Source organism: Ursus americanus, chromosome 14 (assembly GCF_024610735.1).
Source record: "Ursus americanus isolate L20-20 chromosome 14, mUrsAme1.1.p, whole genome shotgun sequence".
Taxonomy (NCBI): Eukaryota; Metazoa; Chordata; class Mammalia; order Carnivora; family Ursidae; genus Ursus; species Ursus americanus.
The window spans coordinates 17,703,221-17,722,213 of NC_142140.1; the positions used below are offsets into that span (position 1 = coordinate 17,703,221).

Consider the following 18,993-nt stretch of genomic DNA (forward strand, 5'->3'; position numbering starts at 1 on the left):
TATCATTTAAAATGGACAACCCAACTCAGTAAGCCCACCGAATTTTACAATCCCATCCCAAACCCTTGTAAACTCAGAGTCACACGTATCTTTGTCTTCGTGATAGCCTTGAATCTTTAGATGGAAACCCCATGTGAAAATCAGTGTGTACTTTTGAAAAGCCCTAGTGTGGGGTGAGTCAAGTCTATCCATTTTTCTTTTAAAATGTGATAAACTTAGTTTACTTTCAATTTTTCTCTTAGTTCCCCAAAGCTTGAGGATTTCCAGTAAATGTGAATAAGTTAAATTTCACACCAGAAAGTCAAGAGTGATTTTCTTCTTTTTTTCTTTCCTACCTTATTCAAAAGATGCCAATGTGCATTAAAAGATTACCATCAGAAGATGTTGGTCCACGTGAATATACTGATATTTTTAAAAATCTGACCAGCGATGTCAGTTGCCTTGAAAGCCGAGTCTTTGCTAGCTATGTAGTCACAGGTAAATTCACAAGCAGCAATTATAAGCTATACATAACTTGGCTTTGAATTACATTACAGGAAAATCAATGATTTGCAATTCCATAGTCTCCTACATATATTTCAATTAAACTGATAGCACAAGTATATTTTTAATCATTGTATTGTGTTAGTAACTTCTTGCAATGCAACCATTTGAATTGTCCTTGTCATTGTCATCATTATAGCTAACAGCAATTAAGAACGTTCTATGTCCCAAGTGATTTACATGCGTTCCCACATTTAAACTTCCTAACTACCACAGGAGGTAGCTGTCAGTATTTTTAACATTGTACAGGTAAGGAAAATGGGCATGAAGGATGAAATATTTTTAACACAATAATGCATTACTTTTATTTACAGAAAATTATTTTTCTTCTTGTTTACAAAATTTATTCTCAGTAAAAATGTTCGCTTAACTGGCTTCATATGGGAATGAGACATTAATTTTACTTGATTTCTATAATGCATTTCTATATCCATATACAATTCCCAAATTTTTATAAGAACATACATTTGTTAGATAAAATTGCTAAGAATATCAATAATATAAAATTGAATATCATTGGATAGCTTTGTGGATAAGTTAAAATATATATATATAACATAATTCTACTACTATAGATTTTAGTTAGCCAGTGTTAATTTGATCAGCGAAGTTCACGTTCATCTTTGTATTATCTATATAAAAGAGAATTTGATTATCAATTTACTAGTATAATGAGATTGCAGAGCAAAAGTGTAGCAACAAACCATTATAAATCTTCAATAGCATACATTTACAAGCAACCAACTCATGTAATAATTCAATATTGTCCTTCACTAGTTATTAGGGGAAGCCTGACCCAACCTCTTACTCATAATGCACGGCGGGGTTAGACTAAGGAATATGTGGGCTTGGAAATACTTAAACTGAAAATATTCTGTGTTTTGAACTTCTTGCTAAGTATGTTTGGTATTCTCAGTAACAATTCTGAATTAGTAAGATTTAAATATACATAATTATTTATATATTCAAAGCACAGCATCAATCAAAAATTCTGATTGCGAGAATATATGCAAACAAGTTTATCTGGCTCTTCCCTCTGACTTAATAATTGATGTGATTACTTGCTAGAAAATTATGATTGTAAAAGACAGTGTGACATCATCATGGAATCAGTGAAGAACTTAGCAAATTGGTAAAACATGAGGAAAGGACAAATAATAGGAATATTATGATAATGTACAATGAATGAAATAAAATTTCAATAAGAAATTTTTATGATTTAGGTGTAGCATATAAACACCCAATCTAAAGTAGAAATTTGCAACAGTAATGATGGCGATTATGATTTTAATGGCTGACACTTACTGAGCAATTTGCAGTTACTGTTCTAGGTATGTTTTTCGTGTATTGATTCTCAGTTCTCACAGCAACACCATGACTTGGAAGCTGCTGGTAGCCTTACTTTAGAGATGAGGATGCTGAGACATGTATAGGTTATTTAACTTCCCTGAGATCACAGACTAAGCAGGATAGGCAACCAAATCTAGACATAGTCTTAATTGGGCTAGCCTCTCTTTCAACCGTATAATCAGAATATCCATGTCTCATTTAACACCAGTATTTACTGGGATTTTTGCTCCATGCTTAGGACGTGGGTAAGATGATTAAAGATAGACAGGACTCCTTTGGTCACAGAGCTGTAGTCTGTTGAGAATTCCAACAATTGAATAAAATCCCTCTGAAAGTGATACATTCCTACTTCTGTAATTTAGTTGGAGTCTGCATGTTGATCTGCAGGTATTATTAGGGAAAAATGTCCTACATTGGGTGGGAAATTCATAGAGATCATTGAAATCCTTAATTATTCAAGATTGGATATAAAAAGCATGTGTTAAATTTTCAGTATTATGTTAAAAATTTTTCTTTAAAGATACCAAAATGCAAGTAAAACAGAATCATTTAAAGCTGTTCTTATTACTGTTACTGGCAGCTCTTAATAATCATCCTAACCTTTGACTTGGATTTGGCTTCAAATCCTCTTTAAGAATTTTGGTAAGGTTTTTGTGATTATCTCTGTAACGAGAATTATCATCATGCTTCAGACAGAAAGAACTAATATAACACCTTTGGTTATTTGCTTGCTATCTGTTTTCCCCTCTGGATTGTAAATGTTATGGGGAAAGAATCCTTCTGTGTCTTGTTCATCCAACCCTAGTGCCCAGCATGGTGCTACGAACCACTCCTTAAATACTGAGTGGGTAGCTAAATCAATGAATGAAATCTAAAGCAGGCCAGCCTGAAGGACTATTATTAATCAAATATACTTCCTCTTGACTGAACATTGTGAATTCAAAACACTTACTGTGGTCTTTTACCATCTTGTTTAAAATGTGCAAGTTTCATGGACTCGTAATTGTGGAATTTAGTATGAAGCCTTTATATCAATACAGATCTTGGGTGATTATTTTTGATTAATGTAAAATAATACAAGGATTCTCAAGTTAAATACTGTAGCTTCCATTAATCACTTAATTTTTGACATCCAAATACTTGTGTTTTTGGAAGCATTTCTGAGTTAGACTCTAATTAGCCTCTTTAAGTAATCTAAAATGGGTCTCTGTTACTTGCAACCCAAGGAGAGCTAACTCTTAAGAACATCTTGTATCTAAAGGCACTGATCAGGAAAAATTGCAGATGGCATGTAAATGATGAAATTTGTTGGCTTCTAAAAGGAAACATACTGAGAATTTTATGTTCAGAGATTGCGAGAAAGAATTTGTAGGGCAATTATTCTGCTTTGTAGAACTAAAAAGTCAAGTGGTAATTCTGGCTTTCAGTATGGATGGATTTAGTGCTCACCCAACATCCTCAAGGTTCATCTAGTAAGATCTCAAACTGAGTATTTCTAGAACTAAATTCTTGACTGCCCCATCCACCCCATTTAAAACCTGTCCCTCCTACAACATTCCTCATCTCAGTAAATTAAATCCCAATATTTCAGTTGCTCAGGCCCAAAATCTTGGAATCACCCTCAACTCTTCTCTTTCTCTCATGCCCAGCAACTGAGTCAGAATGTGACTTCTGCAAGAACCTACCACGTCTTTTGCTTCACTGCTACCACCCTGATGCAAGCTGGAACATCCCTCCCATGGATCAGGGCAATGACCCCTTCCTGTTCAGCCTCTTTCCACCCTTGTCTCCAATAGGCCACAGCGATGCTCAGAATGTCCCATTTCATCTCACTTCAGATAAACGCTAATCCTTATAATGCTCAACAAGGCTTTATATGATCCATCCTCCAAATCCTCCTCTGACTTATTTCCTACTATTTTCCTCTTCACTCATTCCACTTTCACTTCAGGGCCTCTGCATTTGCTGTTCCCTCTGCCCAGAAAGCTCCTCTAGGCATCCAGTGGCTTTCTCTCTCATCTCTTTCAGAGCTCTGCTCAAATATCAGCTCAGTGCCACCTGGCCGCCATGTTTAAAAGTGCATCCCTCATCTCCTGACAGTCTATCTCCTTCCTTCCTTTATTCTTGGGCAGAGCACTGACAGCTACCACACATTCTATAACTTGTCCTCATTTATTTGACTGTTGTCTCTCCAGCCTGTTTTGACTGGAAGACAAAGTCCTTTAGGGCAGAGATTTTACCTGCTTTGATCATAACTCTGTCCTCAGAGCTCTGTTTCCAGTGTTGAAGTAATCATAGTTGGTGCCCAATAACAGATGATGAACAAACAAAACTTTCCATCTCTTGGCTCTGTTCCTGATGGAATCATTCTCACCATGTTCCCTTTTCAGGGTAGAGGTATTACTATTTGCACCTTAAGGCTTGTTTCTGTCAACTAAACACCCTGGGGATGGTGGACTACTCCTTTCTGATAACTCCATTCAGAGCCAAGGATGGTTCTTCTTGGCTCATCCCAGAACCAGTTGTTATGGCCAGTTGTTAGAAAACCTTCCCTGGACTGCCTGAATCCCATACCCAGACCTTACCCTGGAACAAGGAGATACTTTTTTTTTTCCCTTCAGTGATGATTGTACATGTATATCCACTTGAGAAAACAGAATAATATTAAATGGTACAATGTTTTGCACTTGAGTTTTTGCTTTTGCAAATGGAATGTTTATCCATGTAAGTTGAACTAAAATCAGTTGCCTAAATTTAAGGAAACCAATCAAGGGTGTCCTAAGGAATTATAAAGGTAATGTGAGTAAAACAAACACTAAAGGAATAGGAGTCAGAATATTTCAGAAGTTTTTGATAAAATGAATATTCCCGCTTCAAATACATAATTTGGAAGTTCTGGAGTTTTTGTATGTATAATTTAATTATATAATTATATACTCTAAGTTATGGCTTAGGAAATATTTCAATGCAAAGTTTCCCAAATTTTGTATGTGAACTGTCTTCTCAATTTTTGCCATTCCTTTGGGCCTCCTCTAATATGTACCTAACAGTTTGTCTTGAAAATTAGCTTACAGGGGCGTCTGGGTGGCTCAGTTGGTTAAGTGTCTGCCTTTGGCTCAGGTCATGATCCCAGAGTCCTGGGACTGAACCCTACATTGGGCTCCCTGCTCAGGGGGGAGCCTGCTTCTCCCTCTTCTTCTGCCTGCTGCTCCCCCTGCTTGTGCTTGCTCTCTCTCTCCCTCTGTCAAGTAAATAAATAAAATCTTTTTTTAAAAATTAGCTTATAATTTTTGCTTCCATAAACTTAAAACGAAAATGGAGACCAACCAAGTACGGAAACTGGTATCATTGCCATAAATAGACGCTAACGAAATAAGTTAAATAGTAATAAAATCAGTAGTAATAAATACAATGAACAAATAAGCCACTCTCCATTTTCTAATACTAGCAACATGCTCTTGCCTGTTTAAACCTCTAACTCTGCTTCCTCTTTATGATGTTAGTATCAAAGAGATATTAAAAACCTAGTATCTCCAAATCCAGCTTTGTCTTCAAGCTAATAGGAAAAATAAAGGGAATTTCTGTCTATGTGACTTAATGTTATTTGTCAACTCCTCTATGTATCACATCCCAGATATGTATGTGAACTACTCATGTCTTTATATGATATACCACAAATCACAGAGACAGCTATATAATACACTGTTCACTAATGCATGTTCCTCGGATTTCGGACTGGTTTTGTTTGTTTGTTTTGGTTTTTGTCTGTGGACTTCAACAAAATGATTTCTGATGTTGTAAGTTCTGAAACAAGACATAATGTAATATTGAACTTGAACAGAATTCAGTCAGGGAGTTTTAGCTAATAAAAGATCAAGTCATTCCTCTGGCCAAATGTGTAAATCTTACGAACTTTACTTTGTAGGAGCTTTGACACTTTTTTGGAAATCTTCCACTTGCCTACAAATTCTCTAGAAAATTTTAAATGTTTTGCTTATAGTTTACAAATTTTATTATTTTTATTATCCAAAGAAGGAAAGATTTTGGTCAAGGAAATTTCCAGTCACTTAAAACAAAGAAAGATCTCCCTCCCCAACATTCCAAGGTGGACCCCAGGAAAAGTCTTTTCTGAGTTTCAGATGGTTTAAGAAGATGTTTTTGTTGTATAGTTGCACATTGAGTGAATTTCCTATTATAAGTCATTTGTTTATTTGTAATAATTTTAATGGTTCTGAGACAAATATGTCTCATTATTTGGGAGAAAGTATCTTTTGGTGACCTGATCCCTTCACAATGTCACATGTTTAAGCAGTTTAATGACAAATGCTGATGTTCAACTCAACTGAACTCCAACTACAAAGTACAGTTTCTACCTACCAGTGAGACCAACCACTTCCCACTAAATCACTTCATTATCATCAAGGAGTCAAGAAAAAAATTAAGAAAACTGTTGAGTCTTGCATAATTAATCACAGCAAGCATATGTTCTTAAAATTCCACATTTTGAAAGTAAATTACCATCACCACTATGGAAATATCACTCACTATTGAAAATTCTAAGGATGCCTGGGTGGCTCAGTCGGTTAAGCATCTGCCTTTGGCTCAGGTCATGATCCCAAGGTCCTGGGATCGAGTCCCACATTGGGCTCCTTGCTCAGCTGGGAGCCTGCTTCTCCCTATCCCTCTGCCATTCCCCCTGCTTGCACTCTCTGGCTCTATCTCTCTGTCAAATAAATAAATAAAGTCTTTAAAAAAAAAAAATTCTAGACAGTAATATTCTTAACAGCTTCTACTTTTTATTATATAAAGGAAAATTTCTTCATTGTTGAAAATTTGGGAAAAAAGAAAATTGTAAGGAAAAAAATAAAAATCACCCATAATTCTATCACTCAGTAATACTGTCATTAATGTTGGACTTTCTTTTCAGACTTATGTTCTATAGATTTTTGTCTTATACAGTGAAAGTACACTATATATTTAGATACCTATACATCATAGCAATTTCCATTGTCACTAATAGTTTTTCATAAATATGTTAGTGTATGTATATTATTACATTGTGATAATATACCACAATTTAACCATTTTCCTATTGGTAGGCATGCCTTATATTCGTAGCTTCATGCAGTCAACAACCTTATATTTATCACTTGCTTGTAGGCAAGAGGTTGAAGACGAAGTAAAATCTATAAAGCTGACATTGAGGAGTCTATTAATCAAATACACAGAGGATATCATGATGGGTGCTTAAAGAACAATAATAAAAGCCTTCAACATAATACTATTTTTGTTACAACGTTTGAAATTATTGAAATAATTTTGCAGCCTGCCAATTAGCATTGCACTAGGTAGTGATATGCTTCCTTTCTACTAAAATTAAATTAGTTTTTGTCATTTTTCTCTACTTTAGCATATACTATCAATAGTAGAAATGGAGCTGATAAATCTATACAATGTGAAAGTTGAGATGTAATTTACCAAAAATTTAAAAATGTAGACTATGTATTAAATTAGTTCTAATAAAGTGTAGGACTCGGTCTGAATATTCTGAATTGGGCTTCCACATAGGATAGAATCTGGAAAGTGAAATTGGAAGTCCTAACAGATAAGCTATATTAATGTATAGTATCCCATGTCTCCCTGCCTTTACAAAAATGTATAGTGTTGCATCAAAGCTATTTAGAATACTGGTGAATAGCTGTACCAGTCAGATTAGGCTAATCCAGGCCACGGTATCCAACCGCCAAACCTTAGTGGCTTCCAACTACAAGTGTTTATTTCTCACTCATCCTACATGTCCACCACAAGTAACATTCAGATCTGACCCATGCTGTGTTCACTCCAGGACCCAGACTGAAGGAGCAGGCACTCACTGCGCTGTGCCGATCTATGGCAGAGTGAAAAAAGAAGGGCTGACCAGATTCTTCTGTGGCTTTGGAAGCAGCCACTGGGGAATGACCCATTTTGCTTTTGCTTACATTCCATTGGTCAAAAGGAGTCACATGACAAAGCCTGATGTCTGTGGGATGCCAGCAAGAAGCAGAAGTATGTCTTCCTACAGGCATGGGAACCGCAAATCCCATGGCCAAGCTGAATGTCAGTGAGAGAGAAATATAATCTTCCCACAAGGAGTAAAGGGCAGAGGACTTGCAAAGATCTTAAACAACAATACAATCTACCTCAAAATACTTTAAACAATAACGCAATCGACCCTACCAGCCAATAATAGGATCATCAACGAGATGTTTCCAGAGGATCTAAGAATATAACTCAGGTTGCTGAGAGACCTCTAGAGATCCCTGAACTACCTGCTTCCAATGTCCGCACCCTTCCTCCCTCCCATCCTTCCCTCAGCATCCACCACTTCAAGCCTTTAGAGAAATAACAAGCTTAAAGAGAGATATAACAAGCTTAAAGAGAAATAACAAGTTACATTGTACAGATTTATTCCATCAAGATGTATTACTTACCTAGATATGTCAATAAGGTGTCCTTAAAATATATAAAACTTCCCCAAACTAGTACTTATTTTAAAAGAGAAATGTCCAGTCAGATACCTTCCATGGCCAGGCAGGTGTCAATGGGCAGGGATGGCTGGCTGGGGTGTCTTTTCTTAGGTCCAGCCATTCTCTCTGTCCATCAGAGAAGGCCCATTCTCTCCCATGTGAGATTGCACGAGCAATCAGCAATCAGGACATGTGCCTTGTAAATGGTGACAGTGCTTCCAGGCCTTGGTCTGAGGTATATGAGGTAGATTTTTTTCTGTTCTGTTACAAGATAACTCCTGGCAGACAAGTGTAGGCAGCCTGTTTTTAGAGATTGTGGAAGCAAAGGGTTCCCACTTGAGGTCTGACCCTGGGAAGATAGACAAGAAGGGCATTTAAGGCTCAATACAAGGTAAGTGAATGTTTGGGGAGGATGGAAACCACAAATGGGAATGAAGATGCTAAAGGGAAGATTGGATCATGCAATGAGCCAACTCAGCCTGTTCCTAATTTGCCCACTATTTTGCCATCTCCAGTCACTGTGTTTTTCATGATTTTAGCCATAGACGCAAGCAACCTGTATTATTATTTTCCTAATACATTTCTTTAATTTGATAAGATACATTTATTTTAAAAAGCAACTATACCTTTACTAGAAACAGAAAATCACTAATACTCTTTATTGTAAGGGAGTAGCTATAAGATTGTTTTTATAAAATGAAAACAAGCAATTATTTGAATAGAAAAGTTTAAAAGTTAAACAGTACAATGAAATGCAAAGAAAAATAAACCTAACTGATTTTCAAAAAAAAAAAAAATGCATACCTGAAAATAAGTTTTGCAATGAGCTAATCAGGGTCTCTGTGACTGTTACTAGTAGAGTGATATTCTTTTCTTGATCACTTGGTGTAAAATGAATTATTTGCGTTAAATATTCCCTTAGGTCAGATCTTAGTTTGAATTGTGACTGTGTGTTTTGGGATGCTTACCAGACATCTGTGTGCAGCTGGAAACATCTGAGTTATTTTTGTTTGCATAATAGCCTTTGTTCTGAATCATTATTTAGAAAGTAATTTTAATGATCTGAGTGTTGTGTGTAGAGTAGATCACCACAGATGTATCAATATTGGCTTCATCCAAAAGAATTCTATCTGTGAATCAAGAATTAGATGTAACAGGTTTTTTTTTTAACCTAACTTGAAAATATGTACATATTCCCAATTAAAAATGTCATCCACCTAAAATCATCCGTAGTGGTAGAAATATTGATCTTTGGGAACCACTGATAAGGCCTACGGTTAGAAGTCAGAGAACATGTCTATCTCTTTGCTTAATGTACTAAGAAGGATCCCTAAGACATAAGAAATTGTTATTAAATATGTAGTCAAAGGAAATTCCGGGTAGAGACATTGTTCCCCAGGGTCTGTGTCGTCAGCTAGAGTTAGCTTTGTTTTTTATTGCCGGCAGCCGTATGATGTCAGTCATCATGACTTGATTGAGTTTACACAAATTTCATGTCTGTTGCATCCTTCCGACTCCGCTGCAATCATCATCATGTGAACAGAACTTTATTCTCTCTTCCATGAAGTGCTACCAGATTCTCCCAACAGAATGCCCACCGAGAGTCTCCTCCTTTTCTCTCTGCTCCCACAAAGATCAATGAAACCACAAAACTGATAGTATCACTTTTCTACCCTTCACTTATTTATTGCCTTCCTAATTGCCTACAAAAAAATTCCTTTTCTAGTTCCTTTGGTCTCCTGAACCCTTCAGCATCTGGCTCCTACTTGCTGCTTCAACTGCATCTGCTCCATCCCTTCTCCTCGCCGCTACCTCGTAACCAGTCAGAACTTCTGCGCTCCCTGCCGTACCTTGTTGTTTCCTGCCTTGTGCCTTGGCATATGTTTATCCTTGTGCTGGATACCTTTCCCTCTCTCACTTCTATATATAAAAATCATAATTTGCCTTTCTTTTTTTTTTTCTTTTTTTTCCCCCCGTGTGGGAAAATCTTTGGAAAGTATCTATTTACATATTCTCCCCATTTTTTTTCAGATAGACTCCTAATTTATTTATTTTTATTTTTTATTATGTTATGTTAGTCACCATACAGTACATCATAATTTGCCTTTCAAAATCTATTTCAGATGTTGCCACCTCCTTATTCATTTTTTTCCTTAACCCTTACACATAGATGTTTCTTGAATAAGTCATTTAATCAATATACCAGCTTTTCCAAAGTTTTTTTCTTATTCTGTTCTTTCTTTGTGTTATGTTCCTTATCATCTTAGCCTCAGTACAATTGAACATATTCGATCTCAAGACTCAAAGTTGATGATCAATGAGTGTTCATGCTCCCAGTTTTGTCTTTGAAAATGTATAACATTTGTTAGGATGTCTTGGAGAACTTTCCAGCATGTAGCTAGACAGTTCATTTTGATTTGGGTATGCTGCATTTGAAAAGTGTGGCCAGCCAAATCTTGTCCTGCTGCCACCATGGTGAATTATTTCACTAACACTCTGAATCTTTCCCCCATTCAGAATATTCATTGCATGAATCATTCCTTAAGAGCACAAAGGAAATGGGTCAAACTTATTTCTTGATAACACTGTAAAAGTGTTTCCTTAATCCTTGACTTTGTGCTTTTTACATTAAAACATTAGTCATGTACAAAATCTAATTTGATATCTACCCTTGGCAAGGCATCAGGCTAGTGAATAAAATCGACCATATCAACTTCTCTGTGTCAGAGACCTTACTGGACATTGTGTCTGCTTGCAAGGATCTTACAGGTTAATGGGAAAACTGGGTATTAATAAAAATAAAATCACAAGGAAATGTAAAATGTACTTTTGATGAAGATTATGAAGAAAGGTCTGGTATCTGAAAAGAGCCCCCACTTTAGTCTGAGAAATCAGGAAAAGCATTCCTGTGACAGTGGAAGTTGAGTATATTTTGTGACATTCTTGATTCGTATTCATTTTCACATCATTTACAGATCTGTGATCAGTTGTTCGGGAGGTAAAAAAGGCCTCAGGTACTCAGCACAGTATAGTATGGGTGGCATAGACTCTGAAATTAATCAGAGCTGGCTTGAATCCACTTAATACCTCTCACCAGTTGTGTAGCTTAGCAAGTTCTTGCTTTTAATTTTTAATTGTCCTAAAAATACACATAACATGAATTTTCCATCTTGCCCATTTTTAAATGTACAGTTCAGTAGCATTAAGATTGGTTGTTGTGTAACTGTTTCTAGAAGTCTTTCAGCTTCTAAAACTGAAACTCTGTATCATTAAACAATAACCCCCATTCCTAACCCCCAGCCCCTGGCAAGCACCACTCCCCTTTCTGTCTTTATAAATTTGACACCTCTAGGTACCTCATATAATTGGAATCATACAGAATTTGTTTTTTCTTGACCAGCTTATTTCACTTTGCATAATCCCCTCTAGGTCCATCCATGTTGTAGCATGTGTCAGCAAATTTCCTTCCTATGTAAAGCTGAATAATACTTCACCTTATGTATGTACCACATTTTAATTTTCCTTTCATCTGTTGACAGACAATTAGGGTGCTCCCACCTTTTGGCTACTGTGAATAATGCTGCTATGAACATGAGTATACAATTTTTTTAAGTCTCTGGGTCCATATTACCCATGTATAGAAATGGACATTATTATAATGCAATGAGAATTAAGCAAATTATATTAAAGCACATTTTACCATGCCCATATGATAAGTGTTTAATAAACATTTGGCTACTAACAATAATAAGATTTTGAACATGGAAGGAAGGTTTATTTGGTGTAGAATTTTCCAGATGATGTTATTCTTCTCAGTGATGGTAAGAGAGATGATTCGAGGGTGGTTCACAAATACTTCTTTTTTAGTTTGATAGTGCTTCATTTATTTGAAAGAGTACCCTAAGAACGTAGCTAGCATATCAAGCCCGTGCTTGTGTGAGTCTTAGTGGTTGGGATGAAGCGAAGGTAGATGTTTATGTTTGTTTGTTTTTAAATCGAGTCTTCTTTTTAAAGATAGCAAACATTATGAAAGTGGTACATGATTATCTGAGGCTCAGGAAACACTGATATGATTCAGAATAACAGTAATCAGACCCAGAACAAACCTTGATTTTTCTTCCTTTCCCTTTTCCTGTTTTTATCTCTCTGTTTATTCAAAAAGTATTCGATTGAGGCTGCATTCATTCAACTCATCTATTTTTGGACTGATCCAAGACAAGCCTCAGTGTTAGCAGTCATCTCGTCTCTGAGACTCGTGTTGGAAGAGCTGATTCAGCCGCCATTACTCAGGTTTCCCGTAACCTCCCAAGCACGCATCTTTCGGTAGAGCAGACCATGCTGCCTTTGCTCCCGGAGCCGCATCGGGCCGACCCTGGCCCATTGCAGTACTGTCAGGACGCAGGAAATCACCGACCTTGGAAAAAATGTTCTAACGCTTGTGCCTTCATGTCATTTGGACTGAGTCACCAGAACATGGTCGTCAGTATTTCAGCCCTAAAGCAACTGCCCTTGTACACGTTTTTGTTATCAAAGCCGTGCAGCTCGCACTCTCCGAGCTGACCTCGAGTCGTTGCTAAGGCCCGACCGCACCATTTCAAAGGCAGCATAGAATAGCGTGACAGAGCAGACACGAAGCCAAAGAATCTGCAGAGAAGACAGTCTTGTTTGGTGTCATTAGTCACATAAATGTATCTGAGAGCTCTTCCCATCTGTAAGTTCAGCCGTCTTTCCCTCGTGGCATGAGTCAATGATGTTTAGAAATTTCTTTGCAGAGCCAATATTTTATATCATTTTCCCATTACAAATTCAGTTAACCAGATCACATTCTGCGGCTAAATCCACAAGTACAACATATTTCGGCACTGCTTTGGGCAATTGTGATGCTGCGGCCGAATGGATAATATTGTGTTTGTTTTGTGCTTGACAGGAAACTGAGTTTTAATGTCCTGTCTGCGCTGCCGCTGAACTCCCTCCCCCCAGCATGAGTCTGCGGTCTAGTGTCTGTGAGAGGGAACTAAGCTATGAATCCAAGCCTTTAAACCTCAGAGAATGTCATTCATTATCGAATGGAATTCTCATTAATGTTTTAGGGTTTTGCCTTATTTTTCTCAAAAATTGATTTAAAACTTGGAAAACCAAGAGTGAAATATAGGCTTTCTGCTGCAGTTTTTCATGTGAATAGCTGTTACTTCATGGGAATTATTATAAGTAACCCTTATCTTTGATTGCCTCCCATTTTGCCTATCTCATCACACAACGCTGGCTTAAAAATCAGCCACACTTCATTTTGCGCGTCTTTAATCTGCTCAGTGGGCAATTTCTCTCAGCCTCTGCCTGGATGTGTCAAAGTGGGTCACACTGCCTGCCTTTCTTGGTACATCTACAAGCGGCCCTCTAGTGGTGGGTAAAGGAATTTCCTTATCTCCACTATCAACGTGTTTCCAGAAGACCCACGGCCACAAGTGAGAAGTGTCCTCAAAGATGTGATGAATATGATAAAATGAATTCTCACAATTTAACTGAAAAACCTTTTTAAAAGGAAATTTAGCTACTCCTAATTTTGTTTTCTGATTCTGCTGCATATTACCGAAGAGATTTTGCTGTCCTTTTATAAGCCTCCGAGGACCATCATTTATCCGTTCTATGTAAAATATCATTCATGTTCAAATCTGATTCATTTTCTCATTTTGCATTTCAAGCTCCCAGTCAGCCACCAGGAAATGTTGTTTGGAATGCTACAGACACTAAAGTGTTACTTAATTGGGAACAAGTTAAAGCAATGGAGAACGAATCAGAAGTAACGGGATATAAAGTAAGACATTTGCAATGCTTTCTTTCCCTGTTCCTGGCAAGGGAAGCTAGGTTTGAATGATTTTTCTAGCTGTGATAATATGGTTGCCGTAATCTGATTTGGACATAGAGATATCGAAATTTTATAAAAAGGGTATTTTCCCCAAAAAGTGTCTGATTTCTTAATTATAAATTTAAAGGAAGTAATTCTGGTCATGCACGGATTTTGAACAAAAAGTTTATAAATTGTTCATGATGTCAATTACTTTGTTACTTCCAATGCTCACCATATACTTAAAAAACAACTGAAATTATTGGCTCTAATCTGTTGGTCTGACTTTTGAGATCAGTGCAGTAGGGGCTTGCCCCCTCTCTCCAACCTCACAAATGCCCAAGCCCCTGAACTCTTCCATAGAAGAAGTTCACTCCTCCTCCCCTCCTTGATTTTGAGGACTTGATGATTCTAATGTGGGCTGACCGCCAGTCTAAGACCTATGAAAGAGCTATGAATTACACTTACATTCTGGTGAATATAACAAGACAAACAATATAAATGAGGTAACATCAGAATAATCAGTTCTATGAAAAAAAGTAAGAGTAGACAATAAGAAATAAATGTATTTGTTCATGCATTTTAGGTGTTCTATAGGACTAGCAGTCAAAATAATGTCCAAGTGCTGAACACAAATAAAACGTCAGCAGAACTTTTGCTGCCCATTAAAGAGGACTATATTATTGAAGTTAAGGCCACCACGGATGGAGGGGATGGAACCAGTAGCGAACAGATCAGGATTCCAAGAATAACCAGTAAGTCGGTCCAAGTCAACATTTACCTTATTGATAACATCAGCATTATGAGGCCCCAAAAGTGAGTCAGTCAATGCCTTCTGTCCATTTTCTCGCCATGACCTCCTCCATATGAATGGTAAGAAGGTTTTAGAATATGAGAGATGATGGTAAGAGAAATTTTCATGAGTGATACAAAATATGAAGAAAGATAATAAGATAGAAAAGACATTGAAAAATATTTAGCAGAACTTTATTAATTTGAATTTTTTTCCCTCCTTATGAGCTATGCCTAAATTTGCCTTTGGATTGCCCATAAAGGACAGAATTTCTTAAGCGTTTCTCAAGGGCAATGTTGAACTATTTTTAAGATCTTTGTTTGCCTCCTAGAAATTATACATGAATCTCATCAGTTCTTTAAAAAGTGGAAATTTAACATTGTTAAGGTCATAAACTGCTTGGCCAAACCAAGAAGGCACTTCTAAAAAAAAATTCTTCGTTTCTGATTTTGAAGGAGGTTCACACTAACTTTTCCTTTCAAAATCCAAATTAAACCTATTTTACGATAGAAATTACACTTTTAGAGTTAAGGGAAACAGATGCGCGTTCATATTTTATCAGTGACAATGGTAGAAGAAATTTCATTTATTCTTTCAAATCTCAACTCTGGAGTTTAGGGACCTCAGTTTAAGTAGAGTAGAAGCCGTCTTGTCTTCTATTCTGTAGTTCTCAGTGACATAAATAACCTTGTTCCCTGTTTACTTTCATGGGGCTTGACCTGGTCTGTAGTCTTGGGCATAAGACTAAAAGCTCTCTCTTTAATCTTAGAAAACAAAATGACTGACATCATTAGGAAGTAAGGAGAAGGAGGGATATGGAGACCTGGAAGAGCTTTATCTTAATGTGAAATCATTAAGACCGCCATACTTAGACTAAGACCAACAAATAATTAAACTATACCAAGAAAATGGGAAGCGTTTACCTTAGAACTGAATTTCACAGCATAAAAATCTATAAAAACCATTTCAGACTATAGACATTTTAAAAACTGTATGCGCGTCAACAGAGCAAAACTAGAAATTTAAGCTTGTTATGATTATTATATAGGTTTTAAAGTTAATTAAGATATGCTCTCTTATTCCTAGAATACTGCAGGATGTAGAGTTCACATTCTAATATGGCCAGAGTGTAACTGTTACAAGGAGTAGTTTCTATGCTTTTGCGGGAACAGACATGATTTTTGCATTTTAGGGTTGCTGAGTCAAGAGTAGCCTTTTCGTCTGACACGTGCCTTCCGCTGAGCTTGCAAGGACTAGAGCAGACAAGGCCCTCTCTCGGAAAATGGAGCTTTTATTGATTGTCTTTTTTTTTTTTTAAAGATGATGTTTTATATTGTGCCTAATAATTTATCTAGAAATGCATAAAGTAGAAACAAACACAGATTTTCCCAAACTCTTATCCAATGAAGCTTTCTTTAATTAAACCATTGAATTATCTCCAAATTGTCTGTAATAAAGTGTAATTGTTTTCAAAATGATTAAGTTGTTTTTGCAATTTCAATTAAAGTTAAATAATATTAGATGAACAAAGCCTAGATTCGGTTTTAAAAAAATACTTAAGTACATCAGCTTTTTTAGAGATATTCTTGGCAAGGAATATATGCTACGTTGATAAATAAAATGAGGGCTGATAGTAACTTGTGGTTTTAGGTTAGGTTCAGGGTATGATTTGAGTTTGATAGGAGAGGCATGGCTTTTGCCCTGATTATTTCTATCGGGACGATCCTTACTAACGAGCTGTTTCTCACCGTTGACAGATATGGATGCAAGAGGGTCTACTTCAGCCATCTCGAGTGTCCCCGCTGTGTCAAGTTATATACCTGTAGTATTGTTCTTTATTGTAAATGCCTTGTGGTGATATTAACTTTTTTTTATTATTTGCCAGAACGTTAATTGGTTACAGAAAAAGTGCTTTCATGAAATGCAGTGCTTATGCATGTTTTTTTTTCAACTCTGTATTTTTAACTTTCTATAGGTAAAATATGAATATAATAAAAAAAACAGTAAATCCTTTTAGGGGAATCTGAAATGCCTTAATATTTACTTGATAAACCAAAGGAATTTACATATTACCTACATTAGACTTTTGATAAAGATCTTCGTAAACTATGATTTTAAGCACTGCCTATGGATAGACTCACGTGCTGTCATGTGTATACACACACACACACACACATGCACACACATGTTTGTTTCTTTGTTTTTTAATGTAGAAAAACTCATTTAATCCAAATGTTTTTTTCCCATTATAACAGCATTGCCTGGAAGACTTAATCAGTATTATCCTGATATGCCATTTGAAATACTCAAAGGTGAAAATACATTTTTAAAATTACCCTGATTGGAAGAGGGTGCATATGATTCAAAAGAATGTTGGAAAATGCTACACCAGAGGTTAGAACAGTGCTGTTTTGTTTAGGTATGACAAAGTTGTGAGATTCTTTACAAGATTTACCTTGCTCTCTCTAGTTCTCAATTTTTCATCTGTGAAATGTGGAGATAATACGCAGCATACCTGCCCCTGCCCCATGCATTCTTTGTTAAGAGATAAAGAAGGGAATATGAAAGTGTTTTGTTATCCTTAACATGCTGAATCTGCAAAATTTTAGTAAGAATTTACTTAACCATATAAAAGTCATAAGGACCAGCTACTTTTTTAAAGTTTGCATTCTATTACGGGTAATGCTTTCTTTTTTTCAATGATATTATAAAATGGAAATAATCCCATTTTATTCTTTCTCAAGTATTAAAAAAATTAAAAAGTAATTGTTTCCTTCACACCTAAGAACGAGCTTTCAGGTTTTATTAAAACACGGTAGAGAAAATAAGGAATGACCTGAATCTCAACTCAACTATTAAACAAAATTCACACAATTCTTCATTTCCAATTTCTGATTCCATTAAAGGACCCTCTCTTTTTTGGATGGTGGAGATGGTTTTTTAATGAAATCCAACCGTCTATCAGAGTGAGTCTGGCAGGCTCTTTAGTTTCTGAGTTAAATTTGTAATAGAACCATGGCAGTGCTGCTGACTTTGATATGTATGACTCAGTCTTTCAATATGTGGTTTTCAAAAGATTATTGAAGACATGACTTCATAGCAATATGTAAAGAATATATGAAAATCGACAGATTGAGTGTTAGACATTGCAAAATCAATTTTTTACCTCTTTCCTACCAATTTCACATTTTGCAGGAACTTGTTCTTCTTTACAAAGATATCAGAATTTGAAACCAACAGTGCAGATATCAAAAAAGCATAAAAATTAGCAAAATTCTGATACCATCATGAAATGTTACTTTACATTGAAAGATTACATTTGAGATAAAGTCATTATACACAAAGGAGAAAAATATTTATAACTTTCTCTGCAAGGTCTGTATATACTGTATATATCTAGAAAAAATCTGAATGACTAGTAGATTTCATATGACCATTGTTATTTCCAGTCAAAAAGTGGGGAAACACTTTCTCCAATACCTGTATTTTATGCTACATGTAATGGAGTTGTACCTTTTTATTATTTAGTAATTCTGATAATATGTTCCTATACTTTCCATTTTCAAGATGATTACTCTATTGTTTCCTGGCATTTGTAGCAATATATCTCCATGAGATATGTACTTTGTTTCATATTGAAAAGTATAAAATTTATCTTTAAATTCTGTGTGTGTATCCTATGGTTATCTGTATGTATTATTTTCTATTATTCGAATAAAATTTATAGCAATCAAATGTCCATGCATGAATCATTGTGGTATGGTCAAAAAGAATATTTTAAGGGGGGAAATGGAAGGGCACCATAACAGTTATGCTGATGCTATCATTTCTTATATTTTTCAGCCAAATTTTAATCTTTCCATCTTTTAAGAGGATATTTTTTAAGTTATTTTTATACCCTACTGACTTAGTAAAAACAGCAGTTTAAAACAGTCTCCTTTATATTAAAGGTATTTCAG

The 18,993-nt window shown here is 35.9% G+C and overlaps 1 protein-coding gene across 1 annotated transcript in view; it reads left to right on the plus strand.

Moving 5' to 3' along the window:
- CNTN3 (contactin 3) overlaps positions 1-18,745 on the plus strand; it is a 328,940-nt gene extending 310,195 nt beyond the window's left edge. Inside the window, exons 21-23 of the mRNA XM_045808104.2 lie at positions 14,099-14,211; positions 14,828-14,996; positions 16,792-18,745. Coding sequence (XP_045664060.1) covers positions 14,099-14,211; positions 14,828-14,996; positions 16,792-16,892 — 383 coding nt within the window. The 3' untranslated portion in view covers positions 16,893-18,745. The remainder of the gene's footprint in view (positions 1-14,098; positions 14,212-14,827; positions 14,997-16,791) is intronic.
- Positions 18,746-18,993: the final 248 nt, after the last annotated feature.